Source organism: Anopheles bellator, chromosome 1 (genome assembly GCF_943735745.2).
Source record: "Anopheles bellator chromosome 1, idAnoBellAS_SP24_06.2, whole genome shotgun sequence".
NCBI lineage: Eukaryota > Metazoa > Arthropoda > Insecta > Diptera > Culicidae > Anopheles > Anopheles bellator.
In genome coordinates, this window is record NC_071285.1 from 33,287,315 (window position 1) to 33,314,226 (window position 26,912).

The following is a 26,912-nucleotide window of genomic DNA, read 5'->3' on the forward strand; positions in this document are numbered from 1 at the left end:
TTTTGAAATCACTCTTGAACTTCTTGAAATCTTCTTGAAATCACAGATGAACCTGAAAATAGTGAAGATGAATTGTAAGTGGAATCCGTTGAACCGACTGACACATTCCTAGGACGTTCTCATCATCGCCATTTTCTTGTGTACCTCAACACTCAATACGTAGTGCTGTAGTAGCAAATGAACATGTTTACTAGGAAAGCGAAACTTATGTTCATTGCCTACGGGGTCCAATTCCGCTAGTAGTGGCAGTGGCAGATATCACGATGAAACCTAACTGATATTGGCATTCGATGCCGCCTGTCAGTGCTGCCGGCCTGCCATTGAACGGTTTGAGAAAGTAGTCAATTATTGAAGGAGGTGGCACTTCTTCGTTGCTTACACACCCGTGGATTGAGAGCATCCTTCGAAGCCTGCCTAGGGGTGCCTTTGAAGCCTGCCTTCCTCGAGGAATGGTTGAGTGAAATAAGTTTTATAACTAAGTTCTCTGATGCAGGCCAAGACCGCTCGGCGGTTGAAGCCGAGGATACGAAGAAGAATCGCTACTTCGTTCTATAACACATGGATCCAAATACTCCATCATTCCATACTGTACCACGCTCAAACGGAGATAGAATGAAAACATAAGTCCATAACGCTCGCACCCTTCCTTGTGAAGGGCGTCAGTTTCGTGGAGATGGTTCCGTTCCATTTAGCCGGTCGGAAATGGTACCACACCAAGAAGCGTTCAAGTAATTATAAGGAAATTTACCACAATCTTTTCTCTAGACCCACTACGGTTGATTTTTATTTCTTTTGTATTATAGAGACTTTGAGCTGTAATCGCCTAACATTCGGCTCTCACTACGGGTGACGATTACATACGAGTACTAATGCGTGTCATTATTGTGTCGCAGAAAAGTTATTTTTTTATTCCACTCATAGGCTACCATGCGTTTCGGTTTGCGTTACTACGCCCTACTAACTTCTGTTTAGAGATGCAGATAACTGGAGAGTCGGCTCTCAACAAAGACGGTTCAGGTACATTGGCCAAGCGTAAAATACTGCGCCAACATTTCACATCAACGGATTATTTTTGAGTGTGTGGGTAGACCTTGCTGGCGCCACTACTTCTCCTTCTTCACGGCGTCTACTTCTTCTGCGGTATGCTGACACGGCACCGTTCTGTATTTCTGATAATTGCCGGTCCTCACTGATTTGAGCAACTAGTGGTGGCCTATAGAGAGATGATCGATAAATTTGGATTTCTCGCAGTGTTCGTTTACCTAGTTATTGTCAATGCCCAGATAGTTCGAAAACAGTGGTTTGCTTTGCGACGCTGCAGCACGGAGCACCCAGAATTGCGGTAAATCTGGCAGTAAAATGTAGTATTTTATTACGTAAACAGCAGTTCAGACAATCATTTACCCCGCAGCTAGAATCTAGGCGCCTACGAGACGGACTAGAAACCAACCTCCGGGGATGTACTGGGTTGCCTCCTTTTGCCGGGCCGCTGCTAGTTTCCAGCGGTACGATTTTCGGGAAGATTTTATTACCATCTCAATTTAAATAGAAATTGTGGTGCCACAGCGATCGGAACACCCAGATCGATTCTCGCATTTCAGATAGTGCGTGTCGTGCGCGCGTGTACAAGAAGAATGTCAAGCTACGTTGCCGCACTGTTGTTCTTGTTCAAGATTATTGTCACTGTTGCTCGGTGCGTTATTCATAATACTATGACCACAGGGGCACAACGTGAAATCCGGCTATTCTCGTAGCTCGAATGATTCTCAGCGGTTCGGACTTGAATGGGTTAGCGTGAATAAGTTTATCGATTTTTTATCGATCACCGATCATCGACAGGCTGTAGCAGTTAGCGATCGAACTTGGCCCAAAAAGGTTCTACGATGTTGCCAGTTGCCACTTTGATCCGGCAAACGTGAAGAATCGATAGCAACGTGCGGTCTTAGATTAGTTTCTCGTTCTTCAGATGAAGCAGGTTGCGGTCCCTTTGACGTTTTAAAACCATATTTCTGATTGAAATAAGACCGCCCTGTGCGCGTCGTTTTCTAATGGGGCTCATCATCGAGAAGGATTAGACGTGCCGTGAAATCGAGAAGGGTATGATGTGGTTTTGCATTAGTTAATGATAATTTTTGATGACATGATTCGAACGTAAACTATAAACAGGAGGAACACGATAAATTATTGCCAGGTACGCGTTTGATGGGAAACTACTAACCGTGCTACCATACAATACTTGGCTACATTCTTGTTATACTCAACACTCCGTTTCTGTAAAAAATGAAGCCCAGACATTATATTTGAGAAGTGTTATTGTAGAATGTAAAATGTTTGTGCCGATTGCGTATGAAAAGGTAAACCGAACGGCCATCTTGACGGTCTGCGGCTGGCTGATATTGGTCCACCGTGCATTTACCACTACACACAGCATTTGCCGCACAATCGGGAATTATTTAGCATCCGCCCTGACACCGAGAACTGAATCTCCCACAATGAACGTGAGAATGCTATACTGCAATATCGAGCCAAATTCACTCGACCATCGCATCCATTTATGAATTAAACATAAAACACCAGACCGACCATTGGAGGTACCGCTTCTCGCTGTCGTAACGTAACCATACATAATAGGCTGCCTTTGGAGATGGCGAAACGCAGTGACGACCTCAAATCTTTTTTTATGCACTTTTAACCTATTGTGAAATCGGAATCATCATAATTTAGAACCGCACAGACAAATAAACACATCAGAGAAAGACCTGTCTTTTCGCATCCCCTGTAGGAATTGTGGGACAGGTTTGCACTGGAAGTACGACATGCGAGTCCCGTGTTCAAGCAAGCATAGCGCACCTGCTCCTACCGCTGGTCGGGGAAGATACTTTCCGCGCCGTTGACCAGCGGGGTTCGTTGGACTTTATAGACGCCTTCGAAGCTTTGGTACGGTGCCAGAAGGCGGTTTTCCAGCGCTCCAAGACCGAAGTCTGTTAAGCTATGGGCCATCGCCTGCTTCCGGTACGGTACGTGGGTTTCCGGCAGCCCCTGCATGTGACGTGCGCAAAGATGAAGCAAAGCGGCAAAGACTAGGTTGGGTTTGTCCCAGGGGGGCTCCGCACGACCCATTAATGGACCTCAACCATCTCGCAGGCTGCTGGCGGAAGAAGCACTGCTAGTGATTCACCGGTGCGTGTCTCAGTAGCTTCGGTCGTTGCGGTCAGCACAGACCACAACGATCAAGAGAGACGTTCCGGTATTGTCCAAGAAACGTTGTAGGGACTGCTGATTGCTTAATATTCCATAGAGCACTCGAACGTGACACGTGACCTACACTGCCAATAGTTCTTGGGCTACAACTTGTTTTTTGGGACCCAGTTGAACGTGGGCCTTGTGAATACCATCCCATGTGTGTTACTGTCCGTGTTGTTGGTTTCATTTCCCTCTGGCCTTTTCTCTGATTTTCTAAATATTCTTTTCTCACTTTGTCAAACACAGACATGTGCTGCCTGTTTCTTTCCTGTTCTTTTCCTTTCTTGTTTCCTGTTATCTCTTTTCCTTTTCTACTTAGTTTGCCCCACTGTAAGATTCGCCGCTGCATACATGCTGCACTTGCCGCTATTGTTTTAAATTACACACTCTAGCACACACACGCCGTTTGGCCATTCTATGCCACATCCTGAGGCAGAAAGCGAGGAGTCGAGAGGGAAGAGATCGTTTGGGGCGGAAAGTTGCGCTTCGCCGTGCACTGTACGAACTGTGTTTGCTAGCACCCAAGCGAAACGTTAGGTGGGTTACAATAGGGGAAAAGAGAAAATGAGACAGAGAGAAAGAGATTATTAGAGAGAGGTAGAGGTATAGGTAGAGAGAGAGAGAAAGAGAAAAAAGCCATGAGGATTAACGTGCATTAAAAACCAACTATGCTCAAATCAAAGCCCGGAGAGGGAGTGCGCACCCGGAGCCCGGACCTCAAGGGTGTTACAGTGGCCATCGGCCAGACTTATACGGTGGTGGCTACAGGATGGCCGAGGGCTTCGGTTTAGCGTAGAGTCGCTGATGATCATTTGCTAATTTGAAATTAGTCGAGCGACATCGTGGACATAAGCTAGGCAGCGGCTTGGTTCCGATCCGCTCAAGATCATTTGTGACAACGGTTGGTAGTAAAACGTGTACCCTAAATAAGGCGTGCCCCGGCTCTTCGATAACGAATGATAACGAACGGGGTACAAGTTAACTGATAAGCTAACAAAAACCACTCACTGCTAAGAACTTTAGCATTGGATCAAGTTTCCGTTCCCAGCGAATAAGAAGTAATAGCATTTTTTTCGCAAAGATTACATTTTCTGACCGTGAACAAGTTGCCGTGTGTTTTGTGGCTCAGATGTGATGATTTACGCCACTGGAAAATGGAACCATGGAAGTGCGATGCATAGCATAAGTTGCGATTTGTGAAATTAGATTAATTATGGTGCTCGCATGGGTAGCGGAACGGTGTCGTGAAAGTTGAAGAAGCCCTTTGCTGGCGTCTGCACGCTCAACATCGTGCAAATGAGTGCGTGACCGGTTTATGATGGTGTTTGCCCCGCTGTCAGCGCCCACTCCCGGCGAATGACGCTACCCCCACGATGGCCGATGGAGCAGCATACTGATGAGTAGCGGATACAGCGACATTCGCATAAGTTGCTAGTATGCTTGCTGGCCTCGCACTGCCTACAGCAGGTTGACTACTGGAATGATTACGTTGTAGAGAAATTGTGGAAGTCTGCTGCTGGGATCACGGTTTCTATTTAAGCGTAAGAAGTTTCCAAAGAGCGAAAAAGTTCGTGAACAGTTCGTGCGCCGTGAGGCGATTCATTGCGGTTTGAAAATGTTTTCGAGGCTATGCAAAAATACCATCTTCCCGATGGGATGGGTCAATCAATCGCAGGCGACATCGTCAGCCACTGAACAGTCGTCTTCTGCATCATCGTCGAGCAGAAGCGAGCTACAAGTTGGTAAGATAATCTACTATCTCTGATAATCTGGTTGTAGGATTTCCTGCAATTTAAGCAACTATCGCTTGAAAATGTTCATACTGTTTCATTTGTTTTATTTACATCAGCAGCTATAAATACTATTATTACAATCGATTTTCTACTTTTTACCGTTGATCTTCCACGGCTCGCGGTCAACCTTTGATCGAAGCAAACGGTTTGGCATTACAAATTAATTTTACGCTAGTTTTTACGCTTCGTGTGGCTTCCCAGATATACTGTTATCAACCGCATTTACACGATTGGATAGTAATGTTATCAGAATGCACAGAATAGTAAAGAATTATCAGAATTAGAATCCACAGCCAATGCGAACATATAGACGAAATTTTTCTTTGTCGTTTAGAGTGAAATGTATTAGGACTTTGAATTAATTCATGGGGGTTTCAATAGATCGGATTGCTAACTTAAGGGCCTATTACAGAACTCAAACTCGTTCACGAAGTTCACTGAAACGGTCATTTGAGTTCATTTTGCTATCGTGACACTCGATCGAGTTTCCGTAACGGGAGCTTTCAACTGGATGAACTTTTTCTCTCGATCAATCGAGTTCTCACTGCACTATGGTTTTCAAACGGGTAGTCGAATTTGGTTTCCGTCCACTTTTTGCTAAGGAAAGAGCCGTTCTCTTAGGATGTCTTTGATTTTATCAATTAATTTGTATTGTTTATGCTCCGCAGGGCCGAAAAGGGTAGGTAGGGTATTCCGAAAAGATACTGGTGTTTGTATTCCAAGTGTTTTGTATTCCTTGTGGGTACCGCAGTCCCGAATAGGCCGGATAGATACGGGTAATTTTTTGAAGCATGTTGCTACAGCAGTTGCAAATAGGGCGAAGAGATTCGGGTAAGTTTGTTTTTATTTCGGAAAGTATGGTCAAAAACATTTCCCTTGAGATGTGAAAATTTTTCTTGAATCCGTAACAACATTATTACATGAAAGAAAAATCAATTTATCATTTTTATTTTTGGGCACACTTACCCTGCTGCTAAAAAATTCAGTCGGTCGGATTTACATCGCAATATTTTGTGATGAATCGTTATATTTTCAGTTTCTTCGCTATCACTGTCGCTATCGAAAACGTAATACGCGGAAATCGTCTAAAATTTTTAGAAATATAATAGCAAGAATCGCACACACATCTGAACTGCTATCTGTGTATGTGTAACTGTGTGTGCTATGTTTTCAAAAATGCAGCAGAATGGCAGTTCGTACTCAAAGAGCTTGACAAGCTTTCACATTTAAGCTTTTTAGCACATTTTAGCACATTTAGCAGTCGGAGTTTTTCTAATTGAAAATCGTGATCCCGGCAAACGAGTTCGACAATCGAGAACGAGAAGTTCATTCGAATCGGCTGTACGAGTTCTGTAATAGAGGGGTATGTCAGTAGTATTGGCTGGACTGGTATTAGAGGGTCTCTGAGGTTTGTGCTCCAAGGTCCCGGATACGCACTCCAGCGCGATGCTGAAAGGAGGAGACAAGCTTGGTCGTTCCCTTGATGCCCTCCCTTTGTGGTAGCTAAGGGACATTGGAGCTTACCATACATCTCCTGGCTCGTGACGTTGGTCATGGTCATGTAAGTACGGCCGGCATTTCGAAACTAGTCATGGTCTCGTACAGTTTTACTCAGTTTATGCTATCACATGCGGCCTTGAAATCGACCAATAGGTTCTCTTACGAAAATCAATAATCTATTCAGGGATCTGTCGTATGGTGAAAATTTTATCACTGGTTGTCTTTCCTCATTGTAATCCTTCCTGATAGTTACACACTACATCATACTACCTACCTCCTGCCGAACGAAGGATCTTGCAAGCAGTATTCCACCAGGCACCGTTATACCCCTATAGTAGTTGATGTAAAAGTTTGTATCCCCTTTTGTATATACGGTAGATGAGGCCGAGATTCCAGTCGCAAGGCATCGTTTCGCTATTCCATACCCTATCATAGCTATCTTCCATACCCTAATGAATCTGATGTTCAACTCTCATCATCCTCATCCCATCCCTATGTTCTACCAAATTGTCTGAAATCCTGTCGGTGCCTGGCGATTTGTTATTCGTTAGTCGACGGTTGTCCCTTCGGGTCTCTTCAAAGCATGGTGGCAGGAGAAGATTTGTACACGCCAGTGGAGTCTCGGTACCTTTGACATTGTGACATACTCTTCGCGTGAGGACCCTGGCTGGTTACTGATCACATTGTCAATCATGTCGCAACAGCAGGTGTGCAGGGGCACAGCCTATACCTAGATGAAGTTGTTTCGGTGACCAGCTATTTTTTTGTAAAATTATCTTGTGGATCCGTATCATACTCTGTTTTCCTCAAGTTTATGTAGTCTTTGTTTCTTAGTAAAATCGTTCCTTTTGTGTGAACCTGTTTTTCTTTCAAAGTCATTGGTAAATCTGGCAAATCGCTACCTTAGCTGCGTCCTGTGCCCAGCTATCATTGCTTGATACGCATTGTTCGTTTTGTTCCATTCAGTCAGCGTCGAATCAGCCAGCTCTGATATTTCAATGATGCCTACCGTAGGCTTCTTGAGCATCATTTCTAGTACATGCTTGTAAAGCGCTCAATCTCTCGCTGGTAGTTATGTTTTTGTTTAACGGTGGCAGCGATTGCCTGATGGCCTGTTTGTGCAACTCTTGCATCTGTTCTTGTTTCAAGGATCGAATTGACAGGAGTCTGTTACATCGAATCACTGCGCTAACCATGCAGTGATCGATGTTGCACTGATGTTAAGCAGACTCGATCAACAATCTGATTTGTTTGGCTGGAAGTTGCGTGAACGTTTAGTGCTAGTAGATGCCTTGGCTGGTATTACGATTGTTCTGCAGACCACTGCCTAGCGCGCTCATTTCTTGTATTACTTCGTGGTCCATTTGTGATGTGGCTTGGATTTCAGCGACTTCCCTCTGGGATCTCACTCTTCACAGTAACCCCGCTACGTAGTGGCTTCCTGAGAAGGAATAAATAAAAGAGCTATAAATGAGAAGATAGCACTGCGAGATGAAATCACATGAAACAGGTAACTGGTACCAGAGGTAAGGAGAACTGTGTTTATTGCCGCGATTCCACCTTAACCAGCAACCTGCTATTGGTTCAGGTTGAGTGAGCGAGAGAAACCGTGGTTGGCGTTGGATATAAATTATAATAAAACATCCATACCACAAATACCTTTACGTGAGGCGGGTGGGATTTCTCGATCAACTTAAATTGATCAAAGCTTGCAGGTTTACAATACCGAAGAAGACCTGATGATGTGTTTATTATTTGATTCCTTGCAACTTTTGTACGGGGTGCCCTTTGTTTTTTTAACCACTCGCTACGTTGCGTATTTGGTACTGTCAGAATAGTCTATTGAGAAACGTGTTGGAGTAGAATTGCATTTTCATGTTTCAATAAGTTTCCGCTTCATATTTTGAGTAATTTGTTCTCGTTCACATGCCCTCATTATTCGTACGAGTTCGTGCGTGTGTGAGAAACTTACTTATGATTTTTTAGTAACTTAATAAACGAAGAAAGCAAACAACTCCCACAAAAGTAACTGTAAGATTCCACATACCAAGGGGATGGGATATGGCGTGGCAGCGTTCCTGCACGATGCTCCACGATGGTAGAGAACAGTTTGCAGAACCATATAATCATAACTCACCATTACCCTCGCCACAGTTCCCTGCGGACTCCAAACGAGAATACAAAATATGGACATGTGGGATCCGTATGGGATTTCGGTCAAGTGGCAGACGGTGGCAGCGGAAAAGCGACGCAGATAAGCAGAGCGCAGGGCTCCCTTCGTTTGTCAGCTCGAGCTCCCAATGCAATTTTAATTTTTGCAATACATCATCCGAATCCGGCGACTGGTGGCTAGAACGGGCATCGTCCGATGTGGGAGCCTACAGTTTAAGTGGACAAAAAGAGGCTACAGCCTCACAGTAAACCATCGCAGCAGCGACAGCGTCTGAAACCTCATCTGGTACCGTGCTATCTGCGGGGCAGTAATAATCAACTTTGGCGCGGAGAAACTTCACGGAAAACCGTCCCAAATGCGCCGTTTCGAGGATTCTCGTCGATCGGGATCTGATGGGGTTGGCAGATTTTTAAAATTTTATTCCTCTTTTGCTTGGCGTTTTCGCCCTTCGGATGGGTCAGGATAATCGCCCCCGGCCCAAGATTGGAGACCGCCTTTGAGGGCTGTACGTTAGTGCCAACCAACCAGTAATGGCGGCAACCAACCAGGCCACGGATGAGCCTGGTGGTGGTGCTGACCGTGCCAAAATTGCTGCTTCCAAACGACGCTTGGAAGGCACTGCAAACCTTGGGGCCGGGTAGATTTGTTTTAAGGCATTTTCCAGAACGAAAGCGATTGGGTCGGAACGGAACGGGGGACTCGATCTTGGGCGAAACAGTATCGTTCCCGAGCAAAGTGAAGGCAACATAGGGATGGTTCACGTTCGGTCATTTTTTTTTCTTCTACGCTTTCCGTTTTATGCTGATCGTCAAAATCACCGTTTTTGCGGGTGTAGGCATCGCCCGGGCGAAAGCCATAAATAATCGGTTTTCGGGGTGTCTCCACTGCTCAGGTCTGGGATCGTAGAGACGGCAGACAGGGGTAATTGCGAGTAACGTTTAATTTTATTTCGTTTCATTTTAATTTTCACCTTCACCTCGAAACCGGTGTACGGAGAGGCCGCACAACGCGAGGATGAAAGGATAACAGAAACTCGACATCACACAGCATCAGCGGTGGTGCCAGCGAACATCCGAACAGCAGAAATGATGGATAACGCAGGATGGATAAAATGTGTATCAGATGAAGAAACGAAAGCGCGGCGTGGTCGCGAGTTGGTCACAGGCAGGCAGAGGCTAATATGCGTAAATGGTCACAAGGATCCTAGCGCCAGACTTGCTGAAGGTTCCCAATCCAATGGATATAGTAGTGCAGCAAAGAGTGTGATTGAAGGATCGGTGATGCGAACCGTGATTACTTGCCTGGCATCGCGATCGACAGAGGGTTCGAAGGTCAGTGCATTTTAAATTCCAACCTAATGCGCACGATCCTCGCCATTTTGCGCCCAGGAAAGAGAGAGGACCCCACGGAACGGGTCGGCTTTGGAGATTTCAGTAATAATGATCCGGTAATTTACGTGCATCCGAAACGGTCCTGCCTTATCGTGCGGTTCGTCCGAGGCACGGGGGCCATGACGCGTGATGCGATGCGTCCACGCAGTTTGCAGTCGTTAAACGTTACGGTTGGCTCTACCGGCGGATAGATGGATGGATGGCGGTTGTGGTCGTTCGACATTAACCGGGGAATTCTACTGCAAATTCGAGCCAGTCGGACCTACACACGAAGGAAGCACAATTCCGGATGCCATAAGATACAGTGATGGTTGATGTGAGCGGTTGTGGGCGCTTTGCCACTTTTTATTCAAAGAGTCGAAACTGTGTGTCAAACGTGTCAGCGGGAGTAAGATTAAAATAAAACTCCTTTCATTTGCTTGTCTCTTGGCCTGGGTGGTTGTGGCGAACGAGACGAGTGCCCTGTGTTGCTGGCACGCTGACTTCTGGATTTTATTTAAAGTTTTTCTTTATTGATCATTTGCCACTTTATCGCATTCCGCATCCGATCCCCGATCCCGTATCAGTATCGTCATTTCTTTGGGCATGTTTGGTGTTTTACGGTAATTCTCGAAATTTCTCTACGCTAGCTGTGAGAATGATCAAATCCAAAAAGGCAACAAGGGTACAGGGACTGTAACAAAAGTATTTGCGGATCACTTTGTTTCTCAAGCCAACGAAACAGCGCAGCTCATGTGTCCAACATTGATTACTTTCAAAAGATAGTAGAAAAGGGATCCAACGTGCATTCATTGAACATGTACATACTGGTACCAAACGGAGAAGCGATGTGGAATGGTCTCAATTTATGGTCGTCAATTCCGTCGAATTCCATAAAGTTTCACGGTTTGCAACGTAAAACGATCTGTGTAAACGATCGAAACGAACGCAACCGTGCTTTTACTTTCGAGAAAAAGGGACGTTTTTTCGGATTATTTACGTTATTTACACAGAGAAAACGACTCAAACAAACAAAGTTGGCAATATTTACCGAAACGTCGTGTGTATTTTGGAGTCGCTGACACTACCACGAATCTGGTCGACGAATGAACTTTTCATGTATGGCCTGGAGTTGGAAAAAGAACCGCACACTTTGTTCACTCCATGTCGAATAGACGCGTTCAATGAAGGGTTTCCTTTTCCCTATCCCAGCACTATTCAACAAACTTATCAATCAAACCTTCGGATTGTTTTCTACACCATGTCAAATTGAGTTGACCAGTTGGTGCAATAAGAGGTTAAGGTGGCTTTAGTGTTAAACATTCACAATTAAAGAGGCGCTAGTTATTGTTGTCTTTCTCTTACCCTCTTATCACTGTCAATCACACGTTTTTGTGTAAGGTTGGAAGTTTGTATCCTCGAAAAGGTATTTTTGCGACGGATTCTGCTGTCGGTACGCAAAAGCAGAATCCAAATAATCGATTATCTGTAAGCAATAATAATAATAATAGAAATGATCTATTTTCAGAGCTTTCGTGGCGGTAATCATAACATTACTTTAATTTTTTGTCAAACATTAAGAAATCAAAGATGGTTGTAAGAAATGAAGTAGAAAGAACAAAGATGAAGATGAAAGATGATTTCTAGTCAACTTTTTATTTCTTCCCGACATACGTTGTGGAAAGCAGCCCATCTCAGAAGGTTAAGACAGAAGTTAAAAAAATACCATCACTGTGTGGCTTTAGATTTCGTGCCATCAGTCGTCTGGCAGCCATCACATCATCGTGTTTGGTGCCGTGTAATATGCTGACGCCGACAGCTACTGCCGCAAATTCTACTGAGTGTGGTTTTCGGGTGCCATGCTGACCACTGTTCGGCTACCAGTATTACTTCTCCAATCGTCATCTTCGCAATAACGTTGATTATAAGTGCATGTGTGTGTGTCTCTGTATGTGAGCTCAACTACATGGGAGTATCGTTATTCGTGCCGTTCCAGGCGTGTTAATGCTTCCTTTCGGATGGATCAACGCAAGGAATCATTATCCGCGGTTCGATGTATCCGTGCTTCGCTTCCAGGTCGTGCCATTTTTGGTGCCTTCTTCAGAAAATTATGCAAAACGATTGCAAACGAGCGGTTTTACTGTTTTCGGTTGGTGTATTTTTTTGCGTCTTCTTTGCTGAGCTCGTTGCAACGCCGCTGAGCGCTGAGCACTCCTTGGGCAGTGTCCCGTGCTCCGGCGAGCCTCTCGCGAGTCTAACTGTCACGATGCGTCTTGGAATGTCCATGGACTGACGTGACTGCCGGTTACTTCGCCCAAAGAATGCCACGTCCCCGCCCATACATTGTGGTACTGCCCGGCGAGCCTGATGGCCTGGGCTTGGAACGCGAGTACGGATCTTCGCCTCCCATGTACTCGGTCGTGGTCCGGGGTGCCATTGCGGGATGTGTGCCCTTGATTCGGATCATCATTACCGTAGCGGGATGATTGGCCGACGGGGAAACAACATAAAAAGTAACGAAAAGATCCGAAACGGCATCGAGTAGGTCGTGCCGGTCATTTCGTGTTATCTCGCGGGCGGGAAGAATTACGTGTCTCCGTGTCTCACCACTGCTAGTGCGGGTCCTCTCCTCGTTCGGTTGCGGACCTATTTTAAGTCTAATTTTCTTTCGGCGGGAAGTTCTGCAGATATCCACTGAGCTTCTTCCTGCTTGGGAGGAACGATAAAACGTGGACTACCTTCTGCAGTTGCAGATCCGGTTGGTTGGTGGCGGGCATATTGGAAGGGGTTGGGGCAAGGGGGTTGGGGCAAGGGGGTTGTGTTCGAGTTGCACCAAGAGCGCCGTGATTGTGGCAGATCGCTGACGATCAGAGGGCGATGCCGGTAAGCGCTGGGGCCAGCAGATGACGACGGCAACGACGATGATGATTATGATGATGACCGGCTGCCAGCGCCAGAGTCACGCATATCACGATCGAGCTATTAAATTCGATAGAGTGTATAATATTTTCCCGCTTGGTGCTCGTTGGTTCGGAGAAGTGAATCCGACTGGCCGTGGCTCTCTCTCCCTGTGTCTCCGGCGTCCGGGAGGTTCGCGATTGTCAGCTGGGGATCCCGCGGTCGCTGGGCCCCAGAGCCTGGGTGCGGGGTTTTGCGCAAACGCATCTTCGCAGACGGGTTCAGCGTGGTGTACGCCGCAGATGGATGGGAAGAAGTTCTTCGTTGGTAAACATGCATCGAAATCATAAAGATCCGCCACTGATTGGCGATACCGCAACCCGGTTCCACCGCTGCACGCCGGCAAGGGCGTTGAACGCGAGATGAGCGATGCATTATGGGCTGGGCGGAGGGTAACGCTGCAGTAGTCGCGCCAGATCCCGGACTACGTCCGACAAAGACAGACGGAGAAAGGTAGACAGTGAGAAGCAATTCACATTCCACTGAAGTGAAGATGGTACCAAACGACGGTACGTTCCTTTATGTTGCTTCCCGTCAGACGCGTCCCTTCCCACTCAAAAAGATCAAAGGAGAGGGCAGTCAAAGCAATTGTATGAAGATGTTCAGAGGCATATTCCATAATTTTACAGTTGGTTCAAAAAACAAAAATTATAAATTTCATTGCAGACATTACTTCAGTCCGCTAATCGGCTGAAGCAGCATTTGGAGGTAAATAATGCGAAAAGTGCTATCGTGGATGGGAACGCACGATACCTATCCTTTTCGTTGTTAACGTTTTCTGGCAAAACCCACCAGCATAGCGCTCGTTGGAATGTAGATGAGCGATATGCTGGGAATCGAAATAATAATTATCGAAATAAAAGTTTACAGCATCACTTTACAGCCCCGAAAAGCTACCAGAATGGATAGAATCGGTCGAAGTTCTAAGCCAAACGCCATGACCACAAATTCTTTGCATGCCGCAAAGGTTCAACCAGAATGTGCGATAGGATTAACAGACTGTCTAAGAATACGCAATTGTTAAACCGGTACAAACATCTTCCGTTGAAGCCACACATTTGTAATAGCCAAGGACGGCCGAAGAACTACAAAACAATATTTGACTACCTTGTGAGCGCGGCACCCAACTTCGGTCAATGAACGAAAAAAGTCAACATTTATTGCATCAATAGTTCGATCGGTGTACCATAAATAACTGAAAACGCAACATAGCCAATCCCATCCGCTACCAAATTCGCTCGGCGATTCTAACACTTTCGGCACGACTGCAGCCTTACGACCGGAATTGGTAGTGCTATATAACGATAAATACTAGCGCTCGACTAGAACGGTTATCGGGAAAATACGGTAGCCGCCGTAAGCTAATCGCGAGAAATATGTTGCCGAATGGGAAGAGATAAAGTATCCAAGGTGTGGTTTTGGTCGGATTGTGGCGAGTCACTCCACGAACTTGACGGGCCTGGTTTATCCAGGTGATTCGAGGTTGTAGTCTTTCCCTATTGAATTCCGTGACACGTAGTGAGAGTGTTTACTTTCAACCCTTGTGTGTCGGACTTGAATAGAAATCAATAAAACAAGGGCTATGGTTTAGAAAATGGAAATGTGTAGGCAAGAACGTTACTGATCTCCACGTTGGCATCATAGACGATCCTGAAGAACAGGCTGGATGTTATGCGTCGATCGGCCCCGTCACTAAAGTTGTAGGAACTTTAAAACCAACTTTTAAATTCATTCAATTTCGACGAACTATGCAACTATGGTACGGAAGAATCGGGTGAAGTTTCTCTAAGTTTCAATGAAAGTGAAAATCATCAAGCCATTTTTTGCCCATTTTTTACCATTCTCGTGGACCTAAGAGATCATAAAACATCAGCGATAAGGAACCACCGGGCAGCAAAAGAAGCGGTCATGAGCGGAGCTGGCCGTGCGCTGTGATGCAATGCCATTGGCATTTATTTATTTTATTTTTCTTCGGAACCGGTCTTCGCGCCTCCCTATTTGGGAGGTATTTTAGTTTCGAAGCCGGCATACGAATGCAACCGGTAGCGAGTGCTACAATTAATTACGTTTAAATTAAGCAACGAATAAATTAATCGACGGCTATCCGCGCTGACAGAGGGCACACGCTTCGCTACCATAGAGACCCGTTGGATACGATGTGGCGGCGATTTGATGCGTACCGCTATACGGTAACAGCGCAATGGTGTGCCTTTTTCTTAAATGGGAGACCAGAAAAGGGGAAACGCTCCGACAGCATCGTTAGGGTGATGGGGAATCTACTCCACTTGTGCCAGTGATCCGCCGGACGATCATTTCGAAAGGCGGAAAACATTTGTCACACCACGCCACACGGTGCACCGTCTCTGCAACGTCACATGATTTAGTTTATCGTCACAGGAATCTCGACACTTTGACCACACGAGCCGCCCCACGGTTTGCACTGGATGTGGCCTGAAAGAAGGGGGATTGGTGATCCGGGGGGATCATTGCACTTTGCCTCTACGTTTTTCATGCTGCCTATCGCTAACATGCGTACAATGTGCAGAGGCAACCCCAACGGTAGAAACGCGATACCAAGCCACAAACCGTGGCTGTGTGCAGCGAATGGAAAAATGCTGCACCGCTACGCCTCATTGCTGGCTTTGTCGCTGGTGATTGATATAATTTATGGAGTTTATTTGAACAAGGCAAAATAATGTCAGCAATGTTGTCGATGAGCTCCTTTCGTGGCAACCGGACGATCGATCAAATGGTCGGCTGGCTGGCTGGCGACACCAGTTGCCACTCGTAAATTGTCTCACTATGATGATCGTTCGCACGTGCAATGCGGAGAAAAGGAAAAGTAACAGATTCCGGAAAAATCAAACCTACGCGATATCGAAAGACTTGCGCACGAACGGCGGCGGCAAGGGGCGAACCAGATCGATGGTACTGCGTGGTGTTTGCGATCGCAGCAGAACGAACGTTGAAATATGAAACAAGGTACCGGCGTATTTTTAGACGCTGCCAGGTCCTAGACCGAGCTAGCCGTAAGATTCCACCTGATCCGCCGTCGGGTCGCGTTAATTAAACGGTCTTCTGAACCGCGAGCAACTATGCGGCGAGACTGCCGTGACGTACAATAAATTAACATTCGTCACTCGAGAACCAACAACATCGCACCGCCGTTGTGTCCGACTGCGTTCTGGTAACGAGCTGGAGGGTTCCATCTTAATCATTATGAAATTAAGACCCACTTCAGCCCGCACAACAACAAACACGGAGACGTGTGCTACGGCTCGGCTGCCGCCGTAAAATTGAAACTGAGTTAAACAAATTCACCAGCTCCAACTCCATCGAAGCGGTCTGGTGGTTGCTCCACTCACTGTGTGTTGGATGGTGGCCGGCACCCAAAACTGCTTGGGTCGGAATCGCTGTGTTGGGCTTTGGTTGTTGCATTGTTGTACGTGTCCAACAGCTGCTGCTGAAACAACTGGTTGGCGATTGAAAAATTAAACGCCCTCAGGTATGCTGACCATGAATGGACCAATTCGTCCCTACCGATGTCTCTTCGGCGTGGCTTTGGTTTTTTTCTTCCGAAATGTCGACGCGGCTCCAGCACTTGCGCAACTCGAAAATGAGTTTCTTGTAGGACCGAACCATTCGAGTACCAGAGTCGAACAAAAAGGATGAGGGCAAAAAAGTAGTGGAAAAATCTAATCTCATCAGAATTGGATGAACAAGCACAAAACGGTCGTACACGCTGGAACACGGCTTGGCTTTCTGGGTTTATCGTGGCGTTCCGAGGGATTTCGCGCTCCACAGAGAGATGAGAACGTTTTCGGCTCGTCCCGACAGAACGGGTTATGCTTCATTCGCCGCCGGCCGGCCGGTCCCACCGGTGAACGGATAACGGCAGACAGGTGGCGGAAAGTCTACTCTTCGGAATCTTTTGTTTTACTTCTCGTGTCCCTCAACGGTGATATGTTCGGGCGAGAGCGGCGGTGGTTTTCGTTTCTTTTTCCTCCTTCTCTGAACCGAGGCACCCTCCGCTATGTTTTATGTTGCCATGTTTGGAATTCTCCCGAGCTTCGTGGGCAACGAGGGGGTGTACATGAAATGCGACAGATTAGGCAAGCATATATTTGAATTTTGTATCGCACACGTTACGATAAATTTTGTATCCGACCACGGTGCGTAGTCATTTTTCTAAAATTTGATCGCAAACATGCCAACGGTTCGTTCGAGTGATAGCTTTTTCGGTGCAGGCAACCACTCTTGGCGACTAATACATCGTTCCTAATCATCCCAGATCAGCAAATCAAGGGCTGAACTGGGCGCTAAACTCTGATTCAAAGTTTGCTATACAATGCAGCGCAGTTACTGGTTGTTGGTTTGCTCACCACACCATGGAATCAACCATCCGACATGAATTGTAAGAAACCCCAAAGCGCTAGAGCAACAATGTCGTAATGGCTTGATCCGACCCACGCCGGTTTGGTCGCACTTGCCGTTTTCGGAGCGATCGGAGCAAATGTTCAAACATAGATAGAGCAGATCCGCTTATCGTTCGCCATCTCCTGACTCAATCTGTTGATGCGCGCTGTTATGTTGACAACATAAAGTCGAGTTATCGCATCGTCTCTGCGTCCCTCGTCGGGCCGATCAAAACACGGGTCCGCGGATGAGACAGAGCGAGAAAGAGAGGGAAAAGGAGAGTGTGAGAGATAGAGAGCGAGAGCACGAACGCTCTCGCGTATTCCGAAGCATCTTTTTCACCCACTATCGAAAGCGGAGAGCCCGACGAGCCGAGCCGAGACCGCTCGAGATGACGGAGATGAGAAGAAACGAAACGAGCGAAACTCATGTAATCGGATACCTCCAAAAGGGACCGACGCGACCAGCCGGCGGTGGCCGTCGACAACAACAACGATTCCGACGGTCGCCGCGGGTTCCAACTGGCGGGTCCCGCATCGTCAGTTTGTAGCAAATCTTTGCAGCGGGTGGTTTGTCGTGGCCCCGGCTAATTGTGGTGCGAGCGAAGCGAAACAAAGCGTGTCGAAGCGTTCTCATCGTGCCGGTTCTGGTCCTGCACAGTGCACAGTGCATAGCGGGTTCGTCGCTTTCACTCACGCTCACGATCAAACGGATCACAGAATCACTCGCATCCACCAGTCTGGAGTGATAGTGTTGAAGTTAGTGGATTGCGACAACAGTAAACCGTACCGAAATTGGCGGAATGCGTAGGAAAAAAATCGCTTCAAGTTCACATCAACGAACACAGTTCACACCCGCCAGTGTCCTGGCACGCAAGCGAACGCCGGTGCGTTTGCCTGTGGACGCTACGCGGATGCTCCTGGGCAAATCGGACCATTCTTAGAAGATCTTGAGCACCGAACGGCAAGCCTCCCCTCCGAGACTAGGCGGGCTTATTTGGGCTCCGCGGCGGAAAGGAATTTCCGAAACCAACCGGGCGCACGCGCGCGAGAAAGCGGTTGAGGTCGAGATGGCGGCAGAGGTTTAGGGGAAGATTGCTCGTCACGAGCCTCACACCAGCCGGCCTCGAGGTCTGCTGTGGAAGATTAACCTGTGCTACAGCGCAGAACGACCGAGCCCACCGCGGTTGGCAAGGAGCAGCGCATTCTTTTCGACTGGACCGGCCAATTGCACGGCGGGGAGTTTTGGGCCCGTTCACCCGATTGTGTTGGACTCGGTCTTCGCGGCGTTTACGCTCCAAGATTGTTTGCCTCTCACCACCGCGTAGTACCGCGGAATCCAATCGCATCAATCGGATTGATTGGAAGAATAATTGCGAAAAGTGAAAAGTAAAAGTCGAGGCGGCATCCTGGGGGCGGTGAAGCTGAGCATGAACATCGCTGCAACGCTGCGTGGAAGAAGTGTAAAACCCGTGAAATTGAAAATTGAGCCGCGCAAAGGCGCGCGTGCGCACTGGCACTGGGACTCTTCCTCGGCGCGACAATCTGGAAACGACGGACGAAGGAGCAGAACAAAACAGCCACGGCGTAGCAGGAACTGACCGAAGTGTAGTGAAAGAAACGAAAAGCAACATTTAATCAAAGCCAGGTTGAAAGAGGAGGACCGAAAAGCTTGTCCCATCGCGTACCCATCGGTCCACGGCACGACTCCTCGGTACATATGATAAGGTGTCACCACGAGATCGACGCCGTGTGATAAGAATAAGACGTGCCAAGAATGCGTGGTTGCCGAAGTGAATGAAATACACGCAAGCCGAGTGCATAGTTTAAATGTTTTGGAGCGTCCTTTTTGTTGTGCTTCATTTGCTCCTGTTCCTGGTGGCCCCTCCACCGAGTGCCCACGGACAGCCGGAGAGGAAGACATCTCGCGTAGTGCGCGTTGACGTGCTGTCATGTTGGAATTGATAATTGAAGTGTTACCGTCAATCAAGCAAACGAGCAAATCGGTGAGTCTCCGTGAGATTCCTTCCTTGTGGTTGCAGTTGAACCTTGTGTGTTTTGTTCGCCGCCTCAAGAGTGACACTGTCTCGTTCCAGCCGGTATGCAAACTTTCCACTCATCTCACCTGATCTTTTTGCATGGTTTCGCAATTGGAATTCAAAAGTAGGATAATTGTCAAAGTTGTCTAAATTTGCGTAAATAACTCTAGACTTTTAAAATGAGATCCATTGACTTCCATTCGATTGCGTTTAACCACTCCATAGCTTTACAAATAGCAACCACAACAGGCTATTGGGCGAGTTACTTGGCTTAATTTAGTTAAAGGTGGATATGGAAAGGATATGGATTGGATATGGAAAGAAAGAGAATAGGAGAAAAGCTTAAGTTCAGCTCCACGCGCCCTGGCGCCCGCTGTGGAGTGGCGAGGAAGATGGCAAAGTCCATTGGGTTGGTTGTTGGCTAAGTCAAATGAGGCGTTTGGTGCATTCTGGACCGGTCTGAACGTTGTCTTAGATTTTACCGTTGGTGCAATGTGCATTTCGAAGGCAGCGGGTCGGGAAAAGCTATTTCAGCCAACAAAAGATCGCTATCAGTTGCGCAACTTATGAACAATCAAGTCGAAGTCATAAATATTAGTACATCGGATAAGAATATGACCACCACATCCTAGAGTTAAGAGCGAAAAGTGTTTCCGTAAATTATTCTACTTTACGCGTGCACAGGATTCACTAGCTAGTAAGTTAAAACCATTAGTAACAGGAAAGAATCAACTGGAACTGCAACTTTTTAAGGCCTCACTAACACATTTATCTGTAAGTCGAGTTAACACTAAGAAATGAACGATTTTAAAGTTCATCTCGCGTTGATTGCGTGCTTTGCTTTCTTTGCGTAACACAAATTTATCAACTGACGTGATGCTGCACTTGGCCAAGCCATTTTCATCAGCTCGGACACTTTTTTAGTTTCACAATGAGTTGCTGAATCTCCAAAGAAACTGCGTAAGCACATTGTTTCGCTAATTAGTTTGTCTCAACTCAAATAGTAAGAGTATAAAGAGGTAAGAGTATAAAGAGTAGCAAGAGGCTATAATGTTTTTCTTTCTATGGGAATTACAATTAAAAAGAAGCACAGCATTGGCAGCAAAACCAAATCAAGATGGTCACTGAATTGTTTCACGTATTTTTTGGTTTTGGTACCAGTGAAAAAAGAGCGAAACTTTCGCTTTCGCTTTTGTTTGCGCATCAAATCGTGGACCATCGCAGTAATGAATGGTTGGTTCTTCACCGTGAAGAAGGAGTGCCTCCCACCTGGCCAGAGAGATCCTAAGACGAACGGGCAGAAAGATCCTACATCGATCCTAGAAGATCGATTCGGCTCATTGCAAAAAGGTGCCGTGGAAGCCACCTTTCGAACGATAGAAACATTCTAAAGCGGCATGCGAATTGCACATAATTCTTTCCAAATGCTTCCTAGAGAAGTCCGTCGAAGAAATCGTACCATATGGCTGGGCATAATCGAACCAGGGCTAGAATAGCCTATGTTAAGCTTCCCAAGTAGCCAACACTCCTTAGACCCGACCCATTCTCATCAGCTCTCGCGGTACCTACAAAACTATGGTGAACCTCTAGCTTTAAAGACGTTGTTGTTGAACAACAACTTCAACAACAACGTTGTGTTGTTCTGCTGACAGTAACTGCGGCAATGCCTTTGCTTTCGAAGGATTATGCATTTTGGCGCGAAAAGGCGGTGGATCTATCTTTGACGACGCAACCGCGAAAGTGCTTCGCTTTCCGATTCCATTTTGATATAAGATATTATTGGGTAAAGGTTGTTCAATAGTGCGTGGAGTCTCTTTTATAAACATAGCTAATGGTGGATTCGGGCCCTTTGTAGGGTTACTAACGCAGTTCCGTTACTAAGTTCAGCTCCTTCATTCCGATGTATCGGACGTGTACTGCAAACACCGCACGGAGGGCACAGAAAGCCTCAAACTGGTTTTAAGAAACATCGGATGAACTTTTGTTCGGAAGATAGGGTAGGGTAGAGACTCTCCGTAGTGTCCTTCTCCGTGGCGCGAACGGTGCGATATCAGTGTGTAGCGGGTGTTAATGAGTACATTAATTTGACAAACAAAAAGAAATAAACAAACCCTTGACAACACATTAACCGGCTGTGGTAGGCCAGTCAATGGCAGACTGATTCCCCTAGTTCAAGCAGTCAGAACCCTACCGAAAGGTTTCTTTCTGGGCGCAGCACAGGCAGAAGCAACGCAGGAAAAGGGGAGCCCCTTCTGATTTCCGATGGATCCGCCGATGGAGGCGCACACAGGCTCAGGTTTCATAATTTCGATTTTCCATAAATTAACATGCACATTAGATACGGCTTTTTATGATTGGCCGGCTCATTGCTGGCGGGATTTATTGTGGTCGCTGCTGGTCCACCGCTGGGCTCAGTTAGCTGCAGGCGTTGTTTCTGCTCTCCTTGTGCTGTCCCTCTCGCACACACACGCCCACGACACCATCTATTGCCTTTCCAATCCCTTTTCGTAAGCGAAGCTGTTTTGGTAGTTTGCCAAGCACACGGGCGGTGTGTAATCACCTTCACTGCTGCGGTATGCGCTTCGGAGGATGAAAGCGGTTGTTGATGGCGTGGCGGACGACAGAGAATGATGTGTGGACTTTCCGATATGAACTTTACCGGTCCGCGAAATCTCTACGCCGAAGGTAGACTTTTAGTACGCGAGGTTTGCAGCTAGCGGAAAAACGAACGTCTCTGGAATGCTAGAAATCCATTACAGCTGGATTAAACCAAGGTCTACAGTAAGCAAAGTAGCAAAAGCAAACTGTTGGAGGAAAACAGAACGTCCAGACTACCAATACAACCGCCGATGGTGGGTTACAGAAAAGGGTAAAGGGCCATACAATTGCGAGGTGGTTGTTCGAATCTGAGACTCGTACCAGTGGCGAATAACACAGACAAACAGACCAACTAGTGATCTTCTGGTGAACTTGTTTGCCAGTCAAGTGATGTTAAATTACTGTAACACTGTGCCACTAGTCACTAGTATAATTGATAAGTTCTAGAGCAATCATTATTAGTTTAACAGCTAGGGATTGCTCGGCTGTGCACAGTTGATTGATTATTTTATTTTTACCTTTGCCACCCTCGTCCTCATAGCCAATTCGTTGATATTTTGTCTCCATTAGTTCGTAAATTACAACCTGGTTTAAAAAAAAATTAAACTATCACGGTTTCAAAATATGTCTTTATAAATGTTACAACCAATGCCAGCGTTTGTGTTGCCTATAAACACTTAAAAAATGTTCAATGTTCTCCTTGGTTTTTTGTTTGTTCCATTCGTTTGTGAGTTACAGGGTGTTAACAATGCAGGTCAACGAAGAGAAAATTCGGTACATTTACAAAATTTAAAGTTTTTGTCCGATAAATGCGAAAACTCAAGCTAGGCCGCTGAAATTGTGCATGGTGTTTGTGGTACCGATACTGTTACAGCTAGTAAAGTGCAATATTGGTTGCATTGGCCCGTTTTAGTCATTTTTCATGTTTGAGTTGCACCTCGCACGATAAAATCTTAGAAATAATCAAAGTTGATCAGCATTTTAGTGATCTGAGCATCGACCAGGACCTAAATATTAATAACCAAACATAAACTCAAACCTAAAGATGAACAGTTTGGGTGCCACATCAATTGGCACCGAAAAACATGATGGATCGAATGGCCATCTGCGAAGTTTTTGTCAAACGGAACGAAATCGACCAATTTCTTAAACCGATGGGTAGTGGGGATGAGATATGGGATACATACGACAATACTGCCTGAATATGATCGAGGTCTAAGCGTGGTTCTAAGGTCTAAGGCTGGGAAGTTTTAATGCAACCTCCGTATAGTCCGGACCGTGCGCCAAGCGATTGACACCTTTTTCGCGCATTATAAAATTTCCTAAATGATGAAAAATTGAGATTGTGAAAATGGATTGCCAATAGCGACGAAAACTTCTACAAAAGCACTATTAAGGTAAAATGCCTTTAAAAAGGCAACACATTTTCCAACAGAATGGTGTATATTTGACGAAAATCGGACAATTGAAAGCTCCTTAAATACAGTTTTGAAATACACGCAAAAATAATGGGTTTCTTTTTGGACTACCTTATACATTGAAGAGCGGTTATAAACATATTAACTAGAACAAAATGAGTGCTTGAGAAACATTTACGTTAGCGAACAATTAGGCACCTTCTTAACTGATGCCAGATGGTTGATGCCAACAAACTAATGTTGTTTTGTTTTTGGTAACGTGTCGTAAGCCTTTGCCGGAATTTGTACGAGTACTACTTAACTCTTGACACCGAGCGACGTGGAAGCTGCTCGTAGTTGTCTGCAAAGTGTAGACTGAACTACTCCAAACGGTACGGTTAACGATTCCGGAGCCAAAGCACAGTAAACCGATGCCCAGTTCCGCTCGTTTTGCGTGATTGGATTCCACTGAATCTAGCGGCTGGATTGCTAAGATAGCACGAATCTACGGCAAGTGACAGGTGAAAATCACGTTCCATGTGGTGCATCAATTTGCATCCATTGGCCAGAAAAGGTCCCCTGTCTGTATGCATTTGCACTCTACCAGCACGGTTTGCGAACACGCAATCGAATGGAGATGGCAGATGGAGGAGATGGCAGACACCGATACCAACGATGCCAACACTCCCAGCCGGCCACCACTCCACAGAGCGAGAGGCAGATACATGATTGCACATTCATTTGTGAAATGGAACCATCCGCCCCAGGAGATCCTGTCCCTGCGACAAGCGACAGTGGCACGAATGGAATCGTTCACGTTTATATTAAAATCAAATTTGCCGAGTGCCTTGGTTGAGTTGGGCGTGCGTACTTATACCGTATAGCGACCACCTGAGGCACGGTTTTTGGCACGCTGCACAGTTTTGCAGCATACCAGACAAACGGGGATAAGGCAGGTTGATTATTGAATGGAGATTCTTCCGACAACGTGGACAATCTTCATGCGCTATATTGCACATAAGCCATTCCCTCGAATGCCCAGAACAAGAGGTCAATGGTCGACAGGAATCAAGCCGATATCCAGGACCGATGTATAGCTCCATACTGGAATTCAATTAAACGTCATGCGTCCCATTGGGTTGTAGATCCGAAAGCCTCAATGTTTGCGTTTCAGATGGGGCATTCCGGAACGGAGATCATGGACGGCTAGCCGGAAAGGTGGACAGCCTCTGACCCCGTTCAGCGCGCCTTTATGATGGAGATTTAATGTTTCTTGTAGCAGACAGCTAACGGCCGGTCGGCTTGGTCTAGACATCGGTCGGGCCTTTTGGGTCAGCTAGCTGGGAAGATGGGACATCAAACCTAACCTGCAGCTCAAACCTCCCTGAAATCTTTGACACTTCTCTGGTTGGCCAAAAGGCAGGGCAGGAAGTGGTTTTAGGTTAATTAGTTATTGTGCGATTTATGAATAATTGAACATCGACACGCACTCGTGCCTAGAAATGATGACGGAGACCATGGCAACGAAGTGCCTCTTGCAACTTTTACCGTCAACGTTATTATGGTAGAAAAAATGGGAACGAGAAGTATTGGGAAGCCGTCGGACGTCTGGCGCGGTGGGAAAACGATAGTCCGCCTTTTCCGCCATTGTTTCGCGTGTTTGGGGAAGAAAATGAAAGCAACATGATGCCAATTGTGCGAGATGCATTTCACACATTCGCTTCAATTGTGTATCGGATCTATTTTACGAGGTAACGAAGTTGTCGCTGGCTACCGACACTAACATCGGCTCGGCATCATCTCGCGGTGGGAATCGGGCGGCGGAAACGAGCCGTTGCCGGTTCCCGACGATTTTCCGTCCGTTTGAGGTTCAGTTTCACTCGTTTTTGTTATGAATCGAGTGCCGAGCGTAGAGAAAAGACCAAAAACAGTCAGTCTTACAAATGTTCGATGTTTTACAAATAATAAAACTAATTTCATGGCTGTTGAAGGAAGTTGTGAAGAAATATGTTTTTATCGTAAAGAAGCAGACATAAAGGTTTTTTAAAGAGTGCTTTTTTATGTTCGCAATGCTCAGTCTTAATGGGCGCAATGGTAGTTGCGATGTTAGCCAAGCGTTTGGATCATAGTTTTGTAAACGCGTTCAACGTTATTCAGTGTGTACGTCAATCGTTACATAATTATCATTGCCAATTGGGCTCAGATAACCGTGAATAAAATACTTTCCTACGGCTTTAACATTAAAACGCCGTTGCTTATACCCAGGGAGCACGACTGATCGACGTTTTAATGACCAGGCAATCAATAATAAGAAGTACTACAAGCTGGGTGGCCGGAAGATTTTCGATAAATTTGACGTAATTTCTTCGATAACCGATCCGCCGAACTGAAAGGCGGCCGCATCGCTCGTCAACTCGCTTGCGATCCTCATGCATCGTCAGCATCCACTGCATTATCAATTGTGCAGCGTTCTGGTGCATTCAGGTTACGGCCATAGTAACCGTTTCTGCGATTGATCAAGCAAGCTGCTAATCGATGACCATTGCACAGCCAGTGTACCATTGGACGTAACTAGTTGTGAAATCCAAAGATTATTATCTCAGCGCAAAGGATGCTGCAGCGAACGCAAAAGGAATGGCTAATGGTTGGGATTCATTCACTCTTTGGAAGCATGTTAGAACAACCATGTGGTCGTAGTTTGCCCGCTAGCTTATCAGAGCTTTTGTTTGTTCATTCCTGTTTTACAGATCCGGAAACGGTAACATCCCAAACAGCCAGCCAGCAAGCGGAAATCTCGGGCAGGCCGCCAGTGCAAATATCAACGAGCGCTGTCGGAGGTTCCGTTTCGGTCGTTGCGGCGGCCATCGTTGCCGATCGTCGCCGGCATCGTCAGCAGCAACAGCTGCTCGGTGGACGCAATCTTCCATCACTGCCGGTTCTACCACCAAGATCTCGTGATCCGATAAGGGCTCTGGAACCACCGCCACCGTACTGGGCGCACTACGCACATCGACCGGTTCCAACAGTCTCAGTGGCACCCGTCAGTGTTGCGGGACCGAGCGTGGGGAGAAGCGCTGGTGCGGCCGGTCCTGTTGGTGGACACAACTCAGTTACGACCACCGACGATAGCGACACCAGCAATGACAGACCTCACTACGGCAGATCAGCGTCCGGTGAGAGATCTTCTGCTAGTGGAAGTCGCGGTGCTGGAGATGATGTCCCGAGCATTGCAGCCCATGGTGTCCACGAACATGACAGCGGCGGAACACGACATCGTCACAACGTGCCCCATCAGCAGCGGCAACGTATGAAGGAACATTTGCTAAGTAAGTATCCTAGAGGCTCGTTGGCTCCGAGCAGAACTCGGACGACTATGTTGAAGAATTATCGATCATATCGTCTCTATGTTTGCGCGAACTCCCGCAG

General features: G+C 46.5%; 1 protein-coding gene across 1 annotated transcript in view; it reads left to right on the forward strand.

Moving 5' to 3' along the window:
• The window catches only part of LOC131215457 (uncharacterized), a 29,342-nt gene that overhangs the window by 101 nt on the left and 2,329 nt on the right, over window positions 1-26,912 (forward strand). Inside the window, exons 2-3 of the mRNA XM_058209847.1 lie at window positions 47-74; window positions 26,234-26,812. Of these exons, the coding sequence (XP_058065830.1) occupies window positions 47-74; window positions 26,234-26,812 (607 nt within the window). The remainder of the gene's footprint in view (window positions 1-46; window positions 75-26,233; window positions 26,813-26,912) is intronic.